The sequence below is a fragment of the Staurois parvus genome, unplaced genomic scaffold, assembly GCF_062004578.1.
Source record: "Staurois parvus isolate SC_StPar_1 unplaced genomic scaffold, SC_StPar_1.0 ptg000020l, whole genome shotgun sequence".
Classification (NCBI taxonomy): Eukaryota; Metazoa; Chordata; class Amphibia; order Anura; family Ranidae; genus Staurois; species Staurois parvus.
In genome coordinates, this window is record NW_028317816.1 from 3,122,315 (window position 1) to 3,143,763 (window position 21,449).

The 21,449-nt window shown below is 40.1% G+C and overlaps 1 protein-coding gene across 1 annotated transcript in view; it reads right to left on the reverse strand.

Moving 5' to 3' along the window:
• Nucleotides 1-6,228: 6,228 nt before the first annotated feature.
• Nucleotides 6,229-21,449, reverse strand: part of VPS41 (VPS41 subunit of HOPS complex) — a 371,510-nt gene continuing 356,289 nt past the window's right edge. Inside the window, exons 26-29 of the mRNA XM_089687103.1 lie at nt 19,205-19,304; nt 14,859-14,903; nt 9,390-9,469; nt 6,229-6,608 (exon numbers count right to left, since the gene is read on the reverse strand). Coding sequence (XP_089543229.1) covers nt 6,528-6,608; nt 9,390-9,469; nt 14,859-14,903; nt 19,205-19,304 — 306 coding nt within the window. The 3' untranslated portion in view covers nt 6,229-6,527. The remainder of the gene's footprint in view (nt 6,609-9,389; nt 9,470-14,858; nt 14,904-19,204; nt 19,305-21,449) is intronic.

The window sequence follows — 21,449 nt, forward strand, 5'->3', positions numbered from 1 at the left end:
CATTTTCAGAAATACTTCCATTCCTTTGATCCACAGTCTCCCCTCTCTCACAGAAGCCTCTGCATCAGCAGGTCAATCAAATTCTGTAAGGAGGGAGCAGGAGATGAGCTGCACTGTGAATGCAATGATTTGCAAATCTCATGAACCCATATCTTATTCACAATAGAAAACATATCAAATGTGCTGATAACAGGTCAGAAGGTCCCTCTCTACTTTAGTCTGAAGGATGTGCCACCCATGGTTGCCAAAAGAATGTCAAATTTTGATTTCTCAAACCAGAGACGTTTTCCACTTTACAACAGACCATTTTAAATAATCTTTGGCCCACAGAAGACAGTGTTTCTGGATCATGTTCAGATATGGCTTCTTTGCATGACAGAACTTAAAGCAAAATTTTTGGATGGCACAGCAAGCTGTGTTCACAAACAGTAATTTTTGGAAGTATTCTCGAGCCCATGCAGTGATGGACATTACAGAATTATGCCTTTTTTAATGCAGTGTTGTCTGAGAGCCGGAAGATCACAGGCAGCCAATATTGCGTTTCAGTCTTGTCCCTTGGGAACATAGATTTCTCTAGATTCTCTGAATGATTTGATATTATGTACTGTAGATGATGATATATTTAAAATCTTTGCCATTTTACATTGAGGAACAATATTCTGAAATTCTTTAATTCAATAAAAAATGCAGCGCAGCAATATAAACCCAAATATGGAGCTAATAACAGGCCTTGAAATTTCCACTCGCCTGCACGCATTGGCGAGTGGAAATTATGGTGGGGGAGAGTATGTTCTCAGGGCCGTCTTGCTGAGCAGGCTCAGAACTCAGGGCCGGATCTGTCACTAGCACTGGGAGCTGTCAGACTGCTCAATAGCTGAGTGCAGTGAAAGCAAAGGAAGGAGTGTGTGCTGTGCTCTCTGCCTCCCCCTAGAGTGCAGTACCCGGCTCTGTGAGTGAACGTAACGAAGTACTGCAACTTTTTATAGGGCTGTGTGTGTGTGTATTTGTATGTGTGTACGTGTGTGTATTTGTATGTGTGTACGTGTGTGTATTTGTATGTGTATGTACATGTATCTGTGTTTGTGTGTCTGTGTATGCATGTACATGTGTCAGTACGTGTGTGTATCTGTACATGTGTTTGCGCGCATGTACATGTGTCTGTGGGTGCGTGTACATGTGTGTGCATGTACGTACATGTGTCTGTGTATTTCTATATATGTACATATATACAGTGGGGATCGAAAGTTTGGGCACCCCAGCTAAAAATTTGTATTAATGTGCATAAAGAAGCCAAGGAAAGATGGAAAAATCTCCAAAAGGCATCAAATTACAGATTAGACATTCTCATAATATGTCAACAAAAGTTAGATTTTATTTCCATCATTTACACTTTCAAAATAACAGAAAACAAAAAAATGGCGTCTGCAAAAGTTTGGGCACCCTGCAGAGTTAATATCTTGTACTGCCCCCTTTGGCAAGTATCACAGCTTGTAAACGCTTTTTGTAGCCAGCCAAGAGTCTTTCAATTCTTGTTTGAGGTATCTTTGCCCATTCTTCCTTACAAAGGTCTTCCAGTTCTTTGAGATTTCTGGGCTGTCTGTCACGCACTGCTCTTTTAAGGTCTATCCATAGACTTTCAATTATGTTGAGGTCAGGAGATTGTGAAGGCCATGGCAAAACCTTCAGTTTATGCCTCTTGATGTAATCCCCCGTGGATTTTGAGGTGTGTTTAGGATCATTATCCATTTGTAGAAGCCATCCTCTCTTTAACTTCAGCTTTTTCACAGATGGCATCAAGTTACCATCCAAAATTTGCTGAAATTTTATTGAATCCATTTTTCCTTCTACTCGTGAGATGTTCCCTGTGCCACTGGCTGTAACACAACCCCAAAGCATGCTTGATCCAACCCCATGCTTAACAGTTGGACAGAGGTTCTTTTCATTAAATTCTGTGCCCCTTCTTCTCCAAACGTGCCTTTGCTCATTCCGGCCAAAAAGTTCAATTTTAACCTCATCGGTCCACAGAACTTGTTTCCAAAATGCATCAGGCTTGTCTATATGTTCATTTGCAAAGTTCAAACAATGATTTTTGTGGTGAGGACGTAGAAGAGGTTTTCTTCTGATGACTCATCCATAAAGACCATATTTGTACAAGTATCTCTTTATAGTGGAATGGTGTACCACAACTCCAGTGTCTGCCAGATCTTTCTGGAGGGATCGTGCAGTCAAACGTGGGTTTTGAATTGTTTTTCTCACAATCCTGCGAGCTGTTCTGTACGATATTTTTCTTGGTCTTCCAGATCTTGCTTTAACTTCCACTGCTCCTGATGACTGCCATTTCTTAATTACATTCCGAACAGAGGATATTGACATCTGAAAACGCTTTGCTATCTTCTTATAGCCTTCTCCAGCTTTGTGAGCATCAACTATTTTCAGTTTCAGTTTTCTAGACAACTGCTTAGAAGAACCCATGGTGCTGATTGTTGGGGCAAGGTCAGATGAGTCTGGGCATTTAAAACCTTTGAGATTGACATCACCTGGTCTTCCCAGACGATGATTAAGAACACTCCATGACACTGGCAGGTCTCCGCTTTGCAAAGGGGGCAGTACAAGATATTAACTCTGCAGGGTGCCCAAACTTTTGCAGACACCATTTTTTTGTTTTCTGTTATTTTGAAAGTGTAAATGATGGAAATAAAATCTAACTTTTGTTGACATATTATAAGAATGTCTAATCTGTAATTTGATGCCTTTTGGAGATTTTTCCATCTTTTCTTGGCTTCTTTATGCACATTAATACAAATTTTTAGCTGGGGTGCCCAAACTTTCGATCCCCACTGTATGTGTCTGTAAATGTGTCTGTGTGTGTATACATGTGTCTGTATTATAATTATTATACAGTATTTATATAGCGCCAAAAGGTTTGCTCAGCGCTGTACATTATAGTGGGGGACAGTACATGAGACAGTACAGTAACAAAATAATACACGAGGGGTTTGAGGGCCCTGCTCTTTCGAGCTTACAATCTAGGATGTGTATGTGTCTCTGTGCGTGTGTGTATGTTTCTGTGTGTGTATGTACATGTCTGTATGTGTGTACAGGTGTCTCTGTTTGTGTGTGTATGTACATATATCTGTATGTACATCTTCATGTATGGGTGGTTTGGTCAGGTTCAGGATGATGTGGCTATTATGGGTGGTAGAGTATGGGGCACTTGAGGTATTAAACAACACAAAAATAATTTGCGCCAGTAAATAAATATTACAATTATACCTGGGAACAAAGAAAATATAAAAATATTATCCATGTGAGTAATAATTATAAATAATTAAAAAAATTTTTTTTTTATATAAAAAAAAGTGTCCAAAAACAGTCCACATTAGGATGTGTAGTACAAATCCAAAGAAAAGTGCACAAAAAAAGTGACAATCTACCACGAAAAGCACTAAATAAACTCACCAGAGCTATAAAAAACTGAAGCATATATTGCTCTGGGGCGATGGTATTAGCAGAGTAATGAACCACTCATGAATGTGTCTTCAGGGAGTAATATTCTGCAGAACCCAGCTCCAAGCAGACCAATTTCAAAGAAGTAATGCTCTATAATTAAATACCACTGAGGAAATCCACTTCTCCAAGAGATCACTTTAATCGTATCCAAAAGGGGTAGTACCAGACACTCGGAAGAAATAACAAAAACTTCATGGTGCAGTATTATTAAAAAACAGCTTCATTTATTATGCACTCCTTGCACTTATCTCAAAGGGTGTCCTAGCCAACACCAGCATTAACAGCATATAGGAATCACAATGAAACGAACCCAGCCACTCGGCACATGCGCAGTAGATCGCTGGGAAACGTAATGACGTCACATCAATCAAGCCCTACCCTACGCGTTTCGTCATCGACGTCCTCACGGAGCGGTATTGCTGGGTTGGATAGTAGGTAGGATATGTTTGGTAGAGTTATGGTTTTGTGAGTGAAAGATTATGGGGGGTTATGGTTGTATGGTATAAGTATGATGGAGTGTTTAGGGGGACAATGGAGGCCCCCCATAATGTGGGGGGATTTTGGGGACCTGAATGTAATGTGGGTAACATTTAACAGTGTAATTTAATTAAATAATTTACAAGGGCGTGTTTAGGGTGGAATTGGGGGTGTAGCAGGGTAAGGGTTGGGTGGGGCAACTGGTGGCGAGTAACTCTTAAGGCCTGGCTAGTAGCTCAGGACTTGAAATTTTAAGCCCTGCTAATAATATAAACGTGCATATATCAATAGTGAAAACAGAAATTTTGTTTGTGGCAATAAATATGTGCTACACGTGCACTTCAGGTTTGCGGCTTGACATCATCGGCATACCCTGGGTACGTGTATGCAGTAGTGTGATTACAATGACCCACTTGGAATACAGCGGATTTAAAGGGACGATTCACCATTGCTTTGAGATTTTATTTATGAGACACTTGTTGCTGGTGTATTTTGATTACAATATATAGGAGATATACCACACAAGCACACATGAAAATATGAGAATTAAAGTGACAGTCCACTATTAAGAACATTTTATTTGGCATTTGTATGCACTATTAATTTCAGCACTGTTATGTGCAGCTCTATGGGTATCCATATGTATGCGTTGATAAGACATTTGGTGTAGCACATATTTATTGCCACAACACTCAATTTCTGTTTTCACTATTCATATATGCACACTTATATTGTTAGCACCATATTTGGGTTTATATTGCTGCGCTGCATTTTTTATTGATTTACGGTTTACATGTGGGAACACATTATATGCTAGCCGCACAATTTGTTTTGTAAGAGGTCTATTGCGCTGAGGATTTTCTATACACAATATCAAAATTGTTTGACAATTTTTAGATTCAGATTTTCAGATTGTTGAACCTCTTAGAGAGAGTAACTCAGAAGTAATCTTTACTTCTGAGACACTCTGACTCTCTAAGATGCTTTTTTTTATACCCAGTCATGTTACTGATCTGTTACCAATTAAGCTTTTTAGCAGCAACATGTTCTTTCAACTCTTCGTTGTTAGTACCACTTACTTTGTCAGCTTTTTATCACCCTGTTTCAACCTTTTTAAGACATGCTGCTGCCATCAATTTCAAATCTTTTTTTTTCTTCTTAAATGGTACATTTTCACAGTGTAAACATTTGATACAGTTTTTATATTCTATTGTGAATAAAATATGGGTTCTTGTGATTTGCAAATCACTGCATTGTTTTTATGATTTTACAGTGCCCCAACTTTTTTGGAATTGGGGTTGTATATCTTCCTTATCATTACCATGGCTATTTTTTTTAAAATAACAAACACATAATTTTTACCTGCTCGCTGCAGTGGTTTTGCAGAGCAGCCCAGATCCTCTTCTTTGGGTTCCCCCACCGGAGCTCCTGGCCCCTCCCTCTTGTCGGGTGACCCCACAGCACGTAGCTTGCTATAGGTGCACCCGCTGCTCCAAGTGTCCATTAACACACGGAGCCATGGCTTGGCCCCGCCCCCACTCATTGGCTCACTGGCTGTGATTGACAGCAGCAGGAGCCAAATGGATCCTGCTGCAGTCTCAGCCAATGAGCAGAGGGAGTCCCAGGATTGTCAAAAGTCCAGTGCAGATTGCTGGATCGAGAGGGGGCTTAGGTGAGTACTAGGGGGGCTGGGGGAGCTGCTGCACAGAGAAGGTTTTTTTTACCTCCATGCATAGAATGCATAAATGTAAAAAAACCTTAAGCCTTTACAACCGCTTTAAGTACAGGATCACAATTTAAAATTCAAGTAAAATGTTGCTGATTTTATATGGTTTTAATCACTGTTATAATAAACATGGTACTGTATTGTAGGCAACTTGTGTTTTGTAAGTTTCACTTACTGTTGCTAATACCAGTTGGCAGACGAGACTTGCAATCAATTCTTTTACAGAGCTCTGGTAAAAAGTGTCAAAAAAGAGTCCTGCCTTGGAGATAGGGGAAAGGGTGATGTATGGCTTGGCGACTTGTTACACCCTAAATACGGATGTAACATGTGACATGGTAAGAAAGGTGGAATTAGCCTTTAATGATTACAGAATGGCATTCAATTGTGTATTTTATATATGTCTAGAGTGTGGCTTTAATAATAATAATTATATTTACTCTTCAAAACAATGCCCTCATATGTGTACACATTTTCTTCATATAGTCTAATTTTGTAGTATTCCAATGAAGACAACATCATTTTGCCATATTTTAATAATAATTAACAGTACACAACTGAAAGCAATCGGACAGTTAGAGACTTGTGTTTTTATATAATGTATTCAAAAGTACTTACAGCTAAGACACTGTTTATGTAACAGTTCCTTCAAGACCTTAGCAGAATAGCTAATGTAAGTTGTTTTCTGTCAGCCTGTCAACAGAAGAACGTTTATAGCAATAGTATAATACATCTCACAAACAAAGCAGCATCCTGAGATGCCGAAGATGACAAATAAGGGAAATGCTTCATAGCTTCAGGGTGTAAGGACATCATGCTACTTCTTAATGTCTAAGATTGCACTCCCAGGACCGCGCTGTTTTGCACTACAGATATTGCAGAAGTAAACAGGAGACATCTAAAAAAAACACAACAAATAAAAGGCTTTACTTCAAGTTTTCTAACTGACAAATCCGATTACATGCATATTGAATGAACAAAAATGTATATTTCTTTCACCAAGAAGAACTATGCCAGATACAGTATCTCACAGAAGTGAGTACACTCCTCACATTTTTGTAAATATTTTATTCTATCTTTTCATGTGACAACACTGAAGAAATGACACTTTGCTACAATGTAAAGTAGTGAGTGTACAGCTTGTATATCAGTGTAAATGTGCTGTCCCCTCAAAATAACTGAACACACAGCCATTAATGTCTAAACCGCTGGCAACAAAATGAGTACACCCCTAAGTGAAAATGTCCAAATTGGGCCAAAAGTGTCAATATTTTGTGTGGTCACCATTATTTTCCAGCACTGCCTTAACCCTCTTGGGCATGGAGTTTTCCAGAGTCCTTTTCCACTTCTCCATGACAACATCACAGAGCTGGTGGATGTTCAAGACCTTGCGCTTCTCCACCTTCTGTTTGAGGATGCCCCACAGATGCTCAATATGGTTTAGGTCTAGAGACATGCTTGGCCAGTCCATCACCTTTACCCTCAGCTTCTTTAGCAAGGCAGTGGGCGTCTTGGAGGTGTGTTTGGGGTTGTTATGTTGGAATACTGCCCTGCGGCCCAGTCTCTGAAGGGAAGGGACCATGCTCTGCTTCAGTATGTCACAGTACATGTTGGCATTCATGGTTCCCTCAGTGAACTGTAGCTCCCCAGTGCCGGCAGCACTCATGCAGCCCCAGACCATGACACTCCCACCACCATGCTTGACTGTAGGCAAGACACACTTTTCTTTGTACTGCTCCCCTGGTTACCGCCACACACACGCTTGACATCATCTGAACTAAAAAAGTTTATCTTGGTCTCACCAGACCACAGAACATGGTTCCAGTAATCCATGTCCTTATTCTGCTTGCCTTCAGCAAACTGTTTGTGGGCTTTCTTGTGCATCATCTTTAGAAGAGGCTTCCTTTTGGGACAACAGCCATGCAGACCAATTTGATGCAGTGTGTGGCGTATGGTCTGAGCACCGACAGGCTGACCCCTCCACCTCTTCAACCTCTGCAGCAATGTTGGCAGCACTCATACGTCTATTTCCCAAGGACAACCACTGGATATGACACTGAGCACATGCACTCAACTTCTTTGGTCAACCATGGCGAGGCCTGTTCTGCATGGAACCTGTCCTATTAAACAACTGTATGGTCTTGGCCGCTGTGCTGCAGCTCAGTTTCAGGGTCTTGGCAATCTTCTTATAGCCTAGGCCATCTTTATGTCTGGCAAAAATTATTTTTATCAGATCCTCATAGAGTTCTTTGCAATGAGTGACCCCTATGAGAGTGAGAACGATAACACCAAATTTAACACACCTGCTTCCCATTCACAACTGAGACCTTGTAACACTAATGAGTCACATGACACTGGGGAGGGAAAATGGCTAATTGGGCCCAATTTGGACATTTTCACTTAGGGGTGGACTCACTTTTGTTGCCAGCAGTTTAGACATTAATGGCTGTGTGTTGAGTTATTTTGAGGGGACAGCAAATTTACTCTGTTATACAAGCTGTCCACTCACTACTTTACATTGTAGTAAAGTGTCATTTCTTCGGTGTTGTCACATGAAAAGATATAATAAAATATTTACAAAAATATGAGGGGTGTACTCACTTCTGTGAGATAATGTATATATTTTCCTTCCCCTTGACACTCACAATCATTAAAGGTTATTGAAAGTCCTTTGTGTATACTAAATACTGAGCAAAGGGTCTGCCTGTCACACTTTACGGCCAATAGACAGACAAGAACCACAGCACCAGCAGGAGCGCTCTGAATGAGAAATTAACAATGGCAGCTCTGTGTTCTGCTCACAAAACGCTTTATTTAATGGTGTAGTTCACGTAAAATGTATAGTAGTTTTGGGTAGGTGCCGGGGTTAGGTAACCCACTGGTCTCTTATCCTGGTCTAACTACCAGCTATGGCTTATAGAATGTAGTCTCACTCACTTGGTTGAATTTTTAATTTATTTATATTACAACGCTACTCATAATGCAGCCAAACATTCAACCCTCCGTTATGGGTGTGGCAGAGCTGGGAATTTCAGTGGAAAGATGTTTCTTAGTTCAAAAGAGAAATACAAAGCCTGTAGATAATTCACCCTGCCTGACACCACCCATGTCCAAAATATTTGCTTGGGTAGACTGGTCCTATAAATAATATATGATATAGGAAAAAACATGAATAGTGCATAGTACAAGCAGTTGCACATGGTTGAGTATATTGAAGCATTTATTTCAAGCTTCATTTAACATTGCATTAAAATAAATGCGCTCTGGATGAGTTTCCGCATGCACGTTTTTGATGCGTTCCAGTGCGTTTTTGATGTGTTAACACGATCCAGTGCATTTTTTATGCAATCCAGTAAATGTTTTCCCCTCATTTACTGGATTGCATAATGAGCCCTGTGCACCGCTGTTTCTTTTTTAAGCCTAGGCATCCCCTTTCATTGTGAGTGGAATACACTCAAAATAAATATATACAAATGTGTAAGGGACATCTAACCCATTCTGGCTAAACATTCTATTCAGACACAAAAGCTTCATAGAAATAGTGCAGTCATTTAATCTCCCCTCTTAGATGCTGCCTGATTGTGATGCCATCCCAGGGGTCATGTAAAGCACAGCAATTCTCTCACTGCCTATATCAGCTTATTTGAGATATTTGAAGTAGATTATAAGAGCTGCTTACTGTGTTACCAACAGGCAGACACTCTCTATGGAACATGTGTCTGCAATGAAATACCACCACACCAAGCGGCTTAGAAGTATCTGAAAAGCAAAGGAAACATATTACATTATTAAAACACTGGGACAAATGTTTTATTCAATAGGCATAATAGGCAATAGGCAACAGTACTAATTTGAAATATACAGAAATTTGATAATAATGTTAAAAAAAGCACGTGAAATAATTAGCAAATAACTTCTTATTCACATAAGGGGTGTCTGCATATAAGAACAAACTATGCCGACTAGATTAAAATTGCATAATGTCCTTGCTATTGATGTAGACCAGGGGTGTCAAACTGGAGGCCCTCCAGCTGCTGCAAAACTACAAGTCCCATCATGCCTCCACCTTTGGGAGTCATGCTTGTAACTGTCAATCTTGTAATGCCTCATGGGAATTGTAGTTTGGCAACAGCTAGAGGGCCGCCAGTTTGACACCCGTGATGTAGACCATCTACATACCTTCCAAAGCTTAGCTGAAAACATAAGGCATCCCATCTTGCTTTGTTGCTATCATGCTTCTAAAACACTTCCAGCTGTTACGGTTCACCCCCACATCACAGGAGTGATCTCTCTGGCAACCGAAAATGTGTGGTCCACTATCTCTACTGCGAAGGGTGAGAGAGCGAGCGCATGCGGGGGAGGGTGTTTGGTGTTGATCAGAGAAAGAGCTTGCTCTGATGGTGGGGACGGGCAGTAACATCCAGGAATGTCTTAGCAATGTTATAGTAACCAAGTAAGGACAGGGGGATGCCATCTCTGGCAGTTTTTTAGGCTTCAGAAGGTAAACAAATGGCCTACACCTATAGCAAGGGCATTATTTAACTTTGGTCGATGCTGCACAGTTTGTTTTTATCTACAGGTACCCCCAGGGGCAGACTGACAACTCATAGGGCCCCCGGGCAATAGGGGATCATGGGGGCCCCCTGTGTCCTTGCCCAAACTCAAAAAAGCCTATGGAAAAGGTTCCCGGTGCATCTCATGGGGCCCCCTACTGATCCCGGGCCCTCGGGCAGTGCCCGAGTTTCCAAATGGCCAGTCCGCCCCTGGGTACCCCTTATCTACATTGATCATTTTTGGTAAAGGTGAAATAACTCTTTATATACAATTGGGCTTATGCAGGTATCTGGATATTCAGTCTTCACTGTTTATAACTGTGCTGGCTCATTACTGAAAAGATACGCCGAATTCTTATTTACCATTGTTAAATGTCTTTGAATCTGACTCTTCATCTTCAAAAGCATGCAAAACATAGTAACCTAGAGCAGCCAGCCAGGATTCACTTTACTAACCTGACACCAGCACAATATGGTTTCTGCTCGATTGACTATGGGTATCACCCTTTCTGTGTTCCTTGCACTTTTTAGCCCCTTAATGCCTGAAGGCAAAAGAAACCCTAACATACCTGAACACAGTTTTGCAACTTTGGCATGTGTTAGTTAAACTGTACATATCTTTGCAACTATTTAGTGTATCCAGGTTCAATATATATATTGCTATTTCAGGGCAAATTGGACATTCTTTTGCTGGTAAATGGTAATGGATATCTCCTGAAAATGTTTTCTATTATCAAAGGAAATCTGGCCCAAAATGGTATTTCTACTCTAAGAAGTAGCCTAGGGAGAAGATGTCAGCCACTGGAAAGGGATGTAACATGTCACTGCATGCCGGGATGATTCGAGGGATGTTACTCTTCTTTGTCACAACAGTGTTTGGGGGTTTGTTGTGGCAACCCCCTGACCCAGTGAGATTTTCCTTAACCTTGGACTTATGCTGTGGTATTTTTCACTTGGAGGCTTGTTCCTATGCTGGGCCTGAATTCTGAAGTGAATATGGAGTCACTAAACCATAAATTTAATGTAGGGTCCCTGTCTGGACATTTCCACGTGTTTGCACATGGGGGGTACCTGGTGACGCATTCCCCAGGGCTGGAGGTGGTGAAAATCTCGAGCCCCTTGGTCGCCCGTTGTGGTGATCCCGGCTTATATGTTTTACACAATACAATATAGTGCAGTATATGACCTCTCTGCATGCCCTCCTGAGGAAGAAGATTATTGATCCTGCAAAATGCGTTGAGGGGTCTTCAGTGAAGCAGCAAGCCAATTCAATACTATTAAGGGGACTTCGTTCCATTTTCTGTGGACTGTATACTAAAAAATAATCATGTTTGATGGCGATATACTCCGCAGAGAAGAATAGTCTGTGTAGAAATGTTTTTATGTCTTGTCAACAATGTAATATGTGTCTTCTATCATGTATTCATAAAGATCTGGAGGGTTGTGCATTCCCCTATATTTAAAAAATTTGTTGTGACCTTTCTGATGCACTATGAATTCTGGGGCTACCTTATTCTTTCTCTGGTGAGATACAACATCCCATCACCGGAAGGGGAGTACCTTGCTGAGTTTAATTCTGCTTCAAGAAGCTGTTACTGTGGCTGTGACAGATTCCTAAAAAATTACTGCCAATTCACAGATTAGGAAACTGGCAGTGATTAACATCAGCTCTTAGCTGGTATACATAGAGGAGCTGGTGCCTAGAGTGGGGCATGTCTGAGCTGGGAAGCTGTCATTAATGTCATTATTCCAGGCTTTATTCTGCTGTTGGCTGGGTGATTCCCTGGCTGAAAGATGAATGTGACAAAAAAGGTTGGGGATACTGGTGTCCCTATTTGGGAAATGATGAAGGGCCTGATGGGGAACTGAGAGACTAGTCATCAGGTCTGCATTGCTTTTGATTAACAGTGTACAGCAGTGGGGGAATCTGTAGATGCAAGCAAATGCAAAGCAGACCTGAAGGGGAGCTAATCTCTCAGTTCTCCAGGCTCTGCCCACCCCAGTAGAAAACCCCTATGTGTGATAGGTGCAGGACAGGGGGGGGCACATACTGCAGAAGTATTAGTCATACTGGACATTCCGACAGTAGTGCCAGCCTCTGACGGGCACAGGTACATGAATCTTGTGCAAATGCGCCAATCTGAGGAGGCCCAAATGAATTCTAAAACACACCCTACTAACAGTTCAGTCTCTCTGCTGGGAGCATGCTATAGAGCTTTATAAAAAATATAGGGAGGAGTTTCTAGTGCTGACGTCACGCTGCTGCACAATCCCGGGGTGGCAGAGCCTTTACATGTAAGTGACTTCATTTCTTGTTTTTATATGGAGTGTTTTTATACTGAATTTTAATAAATACTACACTATTGGAGATTTACTTGCTCCTGGTGAGCTTTATTAATCCCAGCTCGATTCCATCGAGAGGTACTTTTGGACACAGATACTGGGGAGCACTGCATACACTTTGAAGATTTCTGATGTATATACTGTTGTAACGGCAGCCATCTGTTTTAGTGAGTTTTGAATTCACAAGGAGATGGTGTCGGACCTCTGAACACTTTGTATGAGGAGGGATTTTACTTGTGAAGGTGGAAGATTGATTTTACAAGATTCTTCAGTGGGACATTTCTTATGTGACTGAAAAGAAGAAAAAAACCTCCTGCGCACAAAATCCCAGATTTAGTATATGTGGACGAATCTTCATGACGCTTTGCATTCAATACAGTATTGCAGCCCCCTGCGGGCTGGGATAGCCCAAGATAGCACTATAAAACAAGAAAAAGAAAGGGGCGCACCAGCCTTGCGCATTACCGCAATACTAAAAAGTGGCAGATATAGACTCACAAACTCTAAATAGACACAGGCATATCAGGCTCTGAGGAAGAGGGAATGCCCCCCCCCCTCAAAACACGTCAGCCATTTTCGAGCATTCTCTTGCATGTGGAACTCGTGCAGTATTCCAGTCCATGGACTCATGTCGGGTATAATATGCCTGTGTCTATTTGGCATTTGTGAGCATATATCTGCCACTTTTTATAAATAAAGTTTGTATTGAGGTAATGCGCAAGACTGCTGCGCCCCTTTCTTTTTCTTGTTTTACATTTCTTATGTGGACTGTGTCTAACACTTATATTTTTGAGAACTTAGTTTATCACACTATGGGTTTATGCAGAAATATTATAGTGGCGCTGCACACTTTGATTTTTCATGTTATAGAGCTTAAATACAACCTCATATATGCAGTGCCATGGAAGCAATCCTACCTACGTGATGTTGCATATATGTGTTAATGTTGGTGTCAAGGGGTTAATGAATAAGTCAGTGTATGGTCCTGTGAACAGGGTAATGTAATAATTACAACCCACTTCACAAGTATGGGAATGAAAACTTCCTACATGAGGAAGTAAACAAAATTATAGCCATGACCTTGACTTTTCCTTTTTTCCCACTGGAATAAGTAAACATACATTAAGAAGAAGACCATGGCCGTGTTTTATTTGCCACTTGTAGCTGCAGAAGAAAAGATACATCAATATGTGGAGGGAGAAGTGTGAGATGAAGTGTTTTTAACTGTGTTTGTAACATGAATACCAATAGGATGGTTGATAAACAACCTGCTTAGCAGTCTTACAGTATGTTTGTATTATCTCTAGAAAAAGCCCCAAAGACAAGGCTTTCTCAATTCCTTTTCCCAATCTAAAGTACAATTGTGTTGCATGCTTGTCATGGGATGATGAATGCTAATTCTTGCAAACTGCAATGCCAATGAGAAAATACAGAAAAGTCACTCTGTAGAAATGTTATCCAGGAGAATAATCCCCACTTGTCAGACATCCATATCATGACCAGTAAAAACAAAAGCCGGGGATCATCACAGAGAATTAATTATTTCTATACAAGTCAGATATCAGGACAGGTTACTTGCAAGTGTATTACTTATATTAGCTGACAGTCACGGTGCTTGGAATGTTAAGATAATTTATCACACACCATTTAAAGTGTATATAAAACCAAACCCAAAAATGTTATGTATTGTAATATATTGCAGCTTACTAGTCATTAATGTGGTTGCTGTATTTGTTTTCTTCTTCCAACATTCTTTTCCTTTTTTTTTCACCTGGTAATTTTTCAAATAACACACGTCCTGTTCATGAGTGGCTACGTCACTTCCATCTATGGAGGGAACCATGGTTGTCACCCTAGGCTGTTCTACTGATATGGGCTAGGAACATGTTCATGCCTCTTCATCTTCATTACGTGGGAGGCAAGGCAATTCGTATGTCACAGAGCAAGGCTAGGATAGAAGATATTCTTCAGTGCACGTCACATGAAGTGACAAAGACACTGCATTTCAAGCAAGATCAACAGGTATTTTCTGTACTTGCTAAAACTATTCTTGGCTAAAAGTAAAAAAACTAATGCAGAAACCACATCGAAGGAATGTAAGCTGCAACATACAACATTTTTATTCTTGGGTTTGTTTATCCTATAACTGAAAAATCTACTGCTAATTTTCAACTGGAATAAGTGTGCACAAACGATAGGATTTTATTACTTATTCTTATTTGTTAAGTGTAAAAGGACAGGAAACAAGGTACCTGTTGGCAGAATCGGTGACAGGCAAGCTTCACAAATATTGTCTTCTGAAAAAAAAAATAGAACACATCTATAAAATAGCAAATACCTTCCTAATTTCTAATGGTCAGGACTAACCCCCCCCCCCCCCGAACATTAGGGGTTCCTTTAAGGGAAATACTTATCCTCCTGATAGAGTCCTTGGCACCAACTGCTTTCTTTTTAAGTACATGTTTTGCTCTAATCAGGACAGACAGCTGTTTTGACCACTTGCCCTCTACAGGATTTACCCCCCTTCCTGACCAGGCCATTTTTTGCGATACGGCACTGCGTTACTTTAACTGACAATTGTGCGGTCATACAACACTGCACACAAATGACATGTACGTGCTTTTTTTCCCACAAATTAAGCTTTCTTTTGGTGGTATTTGATCGCCTGTGCATTTTTTATTTTTTGCGCTATGAAAAAAAAAAAAAAGACCGACAGTCTTGAGAAAAAAAAAACAATAATTTAGATTTTTTGCTATTAAACATGTCCAGTAAAAATATTTAAAAAAAAACAAATTTCATCATAAATGTAGGCCAAAATGTATTCTGTGACATGTCTTTGCTAAGAAAAAATCCCAATACGTGTAAATTAATTGGTTTACGTGAAAGTTATAGTGTTTACAAATGGTGGTATATATACTGGAATTTTTTTTTTATTTGTTATTTTTACTAGTAATGGAGGAGATCAGCGACTTATAGCGGGACTACGGCGGACATTCTGATACTGAGGGGAACTGACTTGGTGTCACTGAAATCCCCAGTGACACCAATACAGTGATCAGTGCTAACAAAAAAAAAAGCACTGACACTGTACTAATGGCACTCAGCAGAAAGGGGTTAACATGAGGGGTGGTCAAAGGGTTGTGTGCTGGGAATGTTTTACTAGGGGGCTGTGTCCATGTGCTTTACTGTAATCATACTGCTCTGGGTGGCTGTACCTTGCACAGCCATCCAGAGCAGTGTGCCCGAGCTGACAGGGAGGAGAACTGTTAGTAAACAAAACAGTCCTCCTCCCCATCGGAGATCTTCGGAAATCACTGGGCGCCGGTGAGTAATTACCGACCGGAGCCCAGTGATTGACAGCCAAGGCCCCTACCTTGAAATGCAAAATCAAGTATATATACACGTGATTTTGCGCACCTGTGCCACCCTGTAGCAGTATTTCTGCTACAGGGCGGATGGGAAGTGGTTAATGGAAGTGTATTGAGGCTGTTTGAACTGGACAGTGGAGAGTTGGTGTTGGGCTGTGAGAAGGAGACACTTTAGATGCTCCAGACTGGAAGAGTACTGTGTCACCATATAGACCCAATTTGAGGAGTTCCTGTGGAAGCAGGATACCATTCGCCGTATACCCCTGGTCAATATATATCAGTCCTAATATAAAAAAAACTTGTTTCTGACTGAGGTGATCTATAGATGGAATTCAGAGAGTGTGCAACAATGTCTATGGAAAGAGCAAAATACTGTAAATGTGAGATATGGATTGCTGTTCATGTTGACATGAAACCGTTAAAGAAAACATTTCTGTAAAGTAATGTTGGAAACGAAGTTTGCATTTCCAAATGTGTTGACTTGTCTTGTAATTCCATAGCACCATTAAAGGATCCTGTGTAAAGATGGGAAATGTATCGGTACAAGGTGGCAGTGTACATAGAAGGGTCTGTGGGATACAAGTTAAAGAGGAGCTCCAGTTTCCCCCCCAAAAAATTAAAAGCAGCTACAAATTCTGGAGCTGCTGACTTTCAATATAAGGACACTTACCTGTCCAGGGATTCAGCGCTGTCCTCACCCAATCATCAGTGGGCTTCGGGTCCAGGCACTGGCATTCTAACTAATGGTAAATGGCTTCATAGCCAACTTCCCACTGTGCATGCACACGCTGAGCTGCACTTTGTAAATGGTCCTGTAGTCTTCTGGGACCTGTGATGTGTTCCATAAGGTTGCGGGTGAAGAAAGGGGTGAACTTCTGCTCGGATCGGGGGGAAATGGGAGTGGGTACCTGTCAAAACGAGGTGCCTGATACCCCCTGCCAATTGTTAAAGAGGAGGGGGAGAGGAGGCAAACAAGTGGAGCTTCCCCTATTGGCTGAAGTTGTGCTTTAACTAGTGACATTAAAAGTATGATCTTTCCTACCCCGAGAATCCCTACCTTCAATATGGCAAGCACTTTGAGTCTTGCAAAAATAATTATTGGAGCAGTTGATTATTAGTAGAGAATAATTGGAACCTGACCAAGTGAGAACAATGCAATGAAGTAGGTGTCAGGACTTTAACCTGATGCATTGGGGGAGGAGAAACTAGAGAGTCACTGCTTAATAGAGCAATAGAGCCTAGTTATTAGAGCAAAAATAATCTACAGCTAGTGAATGTCCTGTCCATAACAAAAGAAAGCATCCTGGTTTGGGTTCCCAAGTGGAGATCAACCCTGTAAGTCTATATAATGAAGATGCAGCGCTCAAATAAATACTAAAGTGAAAAAGCGGTAATAAGCACGCAAAATTATGCGCTAACAAGTTATATAAATGTGATGTCTTAATGAAGACGGTAGTTAATTATAAAGTGACAACAGTATAACGTCTCATGTAAACACATTGCATTGCATAAAAATGATATATAAATATATAAAAGTCCATTGAAGTATTCAAAAGGTGTGTCAGTATTCCCAAGTATGGAAGATATCAATCATTCCCATTAAACTTGCATCGCATAATAATAAGGTGCTCATGACTTCCGTGATAAGGAAAAAAGGGTGTGCTTGCACTCACCAGACGTAAAATATTATTACGAATGTAGTAAAAAGGGCACTAGTGGTCATCTGGAACCCGGTGGGGATGTGGCACTCCGATGGCGCTTGGTATACCCAGGGAATGTACTCCGGACCTCTCAGTGGACCCTCTCAGGTAGTGGGAACTGCTCGTAGGTTTTACTTACACCCGGCATCAGGTAAGCTCAGCATCAATGGGAGATCCACCTTAAGTAGCTGGGTGCGTGTAGCAGGACAGAAAGAATTTTCCTGGGTAAACATCTTGGGCTCAATGGTAGGGTTGAAGAACAATTAGTTACTTCAGGTGGATCTCCCATTGATGCTGAGCTTACCTGATACGCTTATTACCACTTTTTCACTTTAATATTTATTTGAGCGCTGCATCTTGATTATATATATATATATGTTTGAGAATTTTAGGGGTTTTCCTTATGCAAGCTGCTTTTTTACCATATTTTAGAAGCGCGCGCTTTATTACTTTTATTTTGACCCTGTAAGTCTGCTTTATGCAGAGCCCAGAGCAGTTCAAGCTGAAATTCATGCACACCTGACGAGTCAGCAGATGAATGACTTATCTCTTTTTGGAAGGTTTCAATCAGATAGGCGATATGATGTCTCTTCAACTGGCCCATAGTGCCTTTAGAATTCTAACCCATAGTGCTTTGGGAATCCTTTGTCATATAATAAACATTTATTTGTAAAGCAAAGACTGTATTTAGAAAGTACATTGCGAGGGACACAGGCATCCGACATTCCTTAATGTACAGAATGCTGAAGAGTCCCAGTGGAGGCTGCAGCACTAAAAGAGAGCAACAGTAGAACACACAGAACCTAGGAGAGGTAAACTTCTTCCTCTTTTGCATGGAAATCTTATCTGGATTTTCAACAAGTCCTGTGGAGAGAATGCTCAGTGCCAAACATATTACATACTGGTGTGTTAAGCACTACACAAACAGTGCATGACCATCTTAAAAGATTTTCACTAGCAAGTATGTGCTCCACATCCACCTCCACTTCTGGCTACCAGTCTTCTTCAAAGTTGAATGTCCAAATTGTCACTCTACCCTATTCCTGTGAATCAAAGTAGCCATGGACACATCACCTGGTTTTCATCTTCATACAGCCTGGGCTCATGAAAGAATACTGCACAGAAGAGTACTAGCACATCTCAAAATGAGCATTGCTCTCTACAGCACTGAGGATGGCCCACCACCGATGCTGATGGAAAAGAAGAAGGACCCACCTGACTGCCTTGAACACACCAAGAATTTAGGTATGTACCCTGAAAATGTTTTAAAATTAATTTTGGGGGAAGGGGGTGTTTTAGAGGAAGGATAGCTCTAAGCTGGAGATGAACCTAAGCAAAGATATCATTCATCCCTGTAATCTTCAGTTAAAACACCATCTTAATTATTCCTCCAGTCATATACACAAAAAAATAAATCAAATAAGAAATAAATAAATCGTGCAATGCACTTTCCTATTCCTTTTCAATCCATATAGCACTTTACTCCCTACACAATAAAATTAAGAATATTAATAAAAAAAATTAACATACCATCAACCAGCATAGATCTTGACTGTATCCTGTGCATTTTATTTAGCAACGATAAGGAGTCTGATACTAATATTTTTTTGCACCCTTCCCTTAGAAGTATCTAAAAAAAGAAAAAACACAAAACTATAAAGGTAACAATCCAATTCAGAAGAAGTTATACTATACAAACTAATTTATTATAGTATCAGATGATAAGGTTTATAAATAATAATAATGTCATTCAATATAACCTTCAATTATTACCCCCCTTCCTATAAAAAAAACAAACAAAAACATATTGTAAATACATTAGATGTAACTCTTTACTGTTTTCACCTTTTTTTTTTATCATTTGTTGCATCTCAGTGCTGCTGATCTCCTCTTTCTACATGCAGGTATTCCAGAGATGGCTGCATGACATTAATGGTGACAACAGTGGATAATGTCTGCACTATGTGTGTTGAAAGAGCAGCTTGTAGCCTCCATATGGAGAGTGTGTGGGAGGGTGACAATGCAGGAAAACAGCTAGGAGACAGGTGTAGTGTAGTCTCTATAACAGGAAGCGTCTGCACAAGAACCTTATGGCATCATTTCTGAAAATATGATACAATGGCAATATTTATATAAGAGAGTAATTGGGTTTGTATATACTTTTTATTATCTTTCTGCACTAACTTCCCAAGTTGATATGCCATCTTGAAAAATTGGTAAACAGGCTATAGCATGCTTATTATATGCTTCTTCTGTAATATTTTGGTTATTAAGTTCATAGATTGTATTACTGCAGTTTACACCTCTGAAAAAGTTCCAGATTTGCTAAAGTAAATTTATCATTGAAAAGATAATTCACCAAAATCCTAAACATGTATGTAGGGTATGTTGGAGCAGATAGAGAAAGGGCAATCAATACATATACCTACATTACTGCAATGGCACTGCTTTTTGGTGGTAAACGTGCACCGAAAGAAAAAAAAAAAACTTAATTTCAGGCAGCTAAATAAAAAGTTGACATACATCAACACAAACTGTTTTAGCTGCCAAAGGATGTGTATTAATGTATCTGTTCCTGAGGTTTACACAGCCCTGCTAGGTGGTACAAGAGAACGGACTTATCTCCTCTGCAGATTAACCACTTGCCTCCGGAATATTTACCCCCCTTCCAGACCAGATCATTTTTTGCTATTCAGCACTGTGCTATTTGAACTAGAAATTGCACGGTCATGCAATGCTGTACCCATACGAAATACATGTCCTTTTTTCACACAAATAGAGCTTTCTTTTGGTAGTATTTTATCACCACTGTTTTTTTTTCTGTGATATAAACAAAAAAAGACCAAAAATTTTGAAAGAAAAAAAAAAAGATTTTCTACTTTCGGTTATGAAAAATATCCAAATAAACTCAAAGTTAGTCATACATTTATGCCAAAATGTACTCTGCTACATGTATTTGGTAAATAAAAATCCCAGTACGTCTATATTAATTGGTTTGTGTGAAAGTTATAGCGTCTACAAACTATGTATATGTACTGGAATTTACGCAGCTTTTACACTCTGACTGCCTATCACAATTTTTGAGGTGCTAAAATGCCAGGGCAGTACAGAAACCCCCAAATTACCACTTTTTGGAAAGTAGACACCCCAAATAATTTGCTGAGAAGCATGTTGAGTCCATGGAAGAGTTTATTTTTTTTTGCCAGAGGTGATTGTAGCCATATTAGTGCACATGTGACAGAAACAATTGAGTACTGTCCATGATACTTTTTAAATTTGCACTAACATACACTTTTCAGGACAGGCTTTCGGGTATGTCCCTTACTTCAAGGTCCAAGCAGTACTACTTTACTGTTAAAAGAATCAATCTGTGAGGGAGAAAAAAAACACACACAAACAAATGTACACAGCAATGGTTATAAAACTAAGATTAAACTAGAGATAGGACAGAGCAAAAGCAAACACTGGGGTGTTGGGATGACAGTCACAGAGGGGGTCATAAAACTGTTGGATAATGAGTGAGAAAACCTATGTCTAAATTAAGGCCATTATCTTTTTAATCAAATAGAAATATAATTCTCAGTTCAAAAGTTTTCCTTTCCTGAATAGTTTTGAATATCCCTTTAAGAACTAAGATATTGAGGTCTCCCATTGTGTGGTTTGGTTGTGAGAAATGGTGTCCCACAGGTGTGCAGAACTCATCTTCTTTATGTTCCTTGATGGTATGTCTGTGCAAATTCATCCTTGTTCACAACGTCTGCCCTGTTTCGCCAAC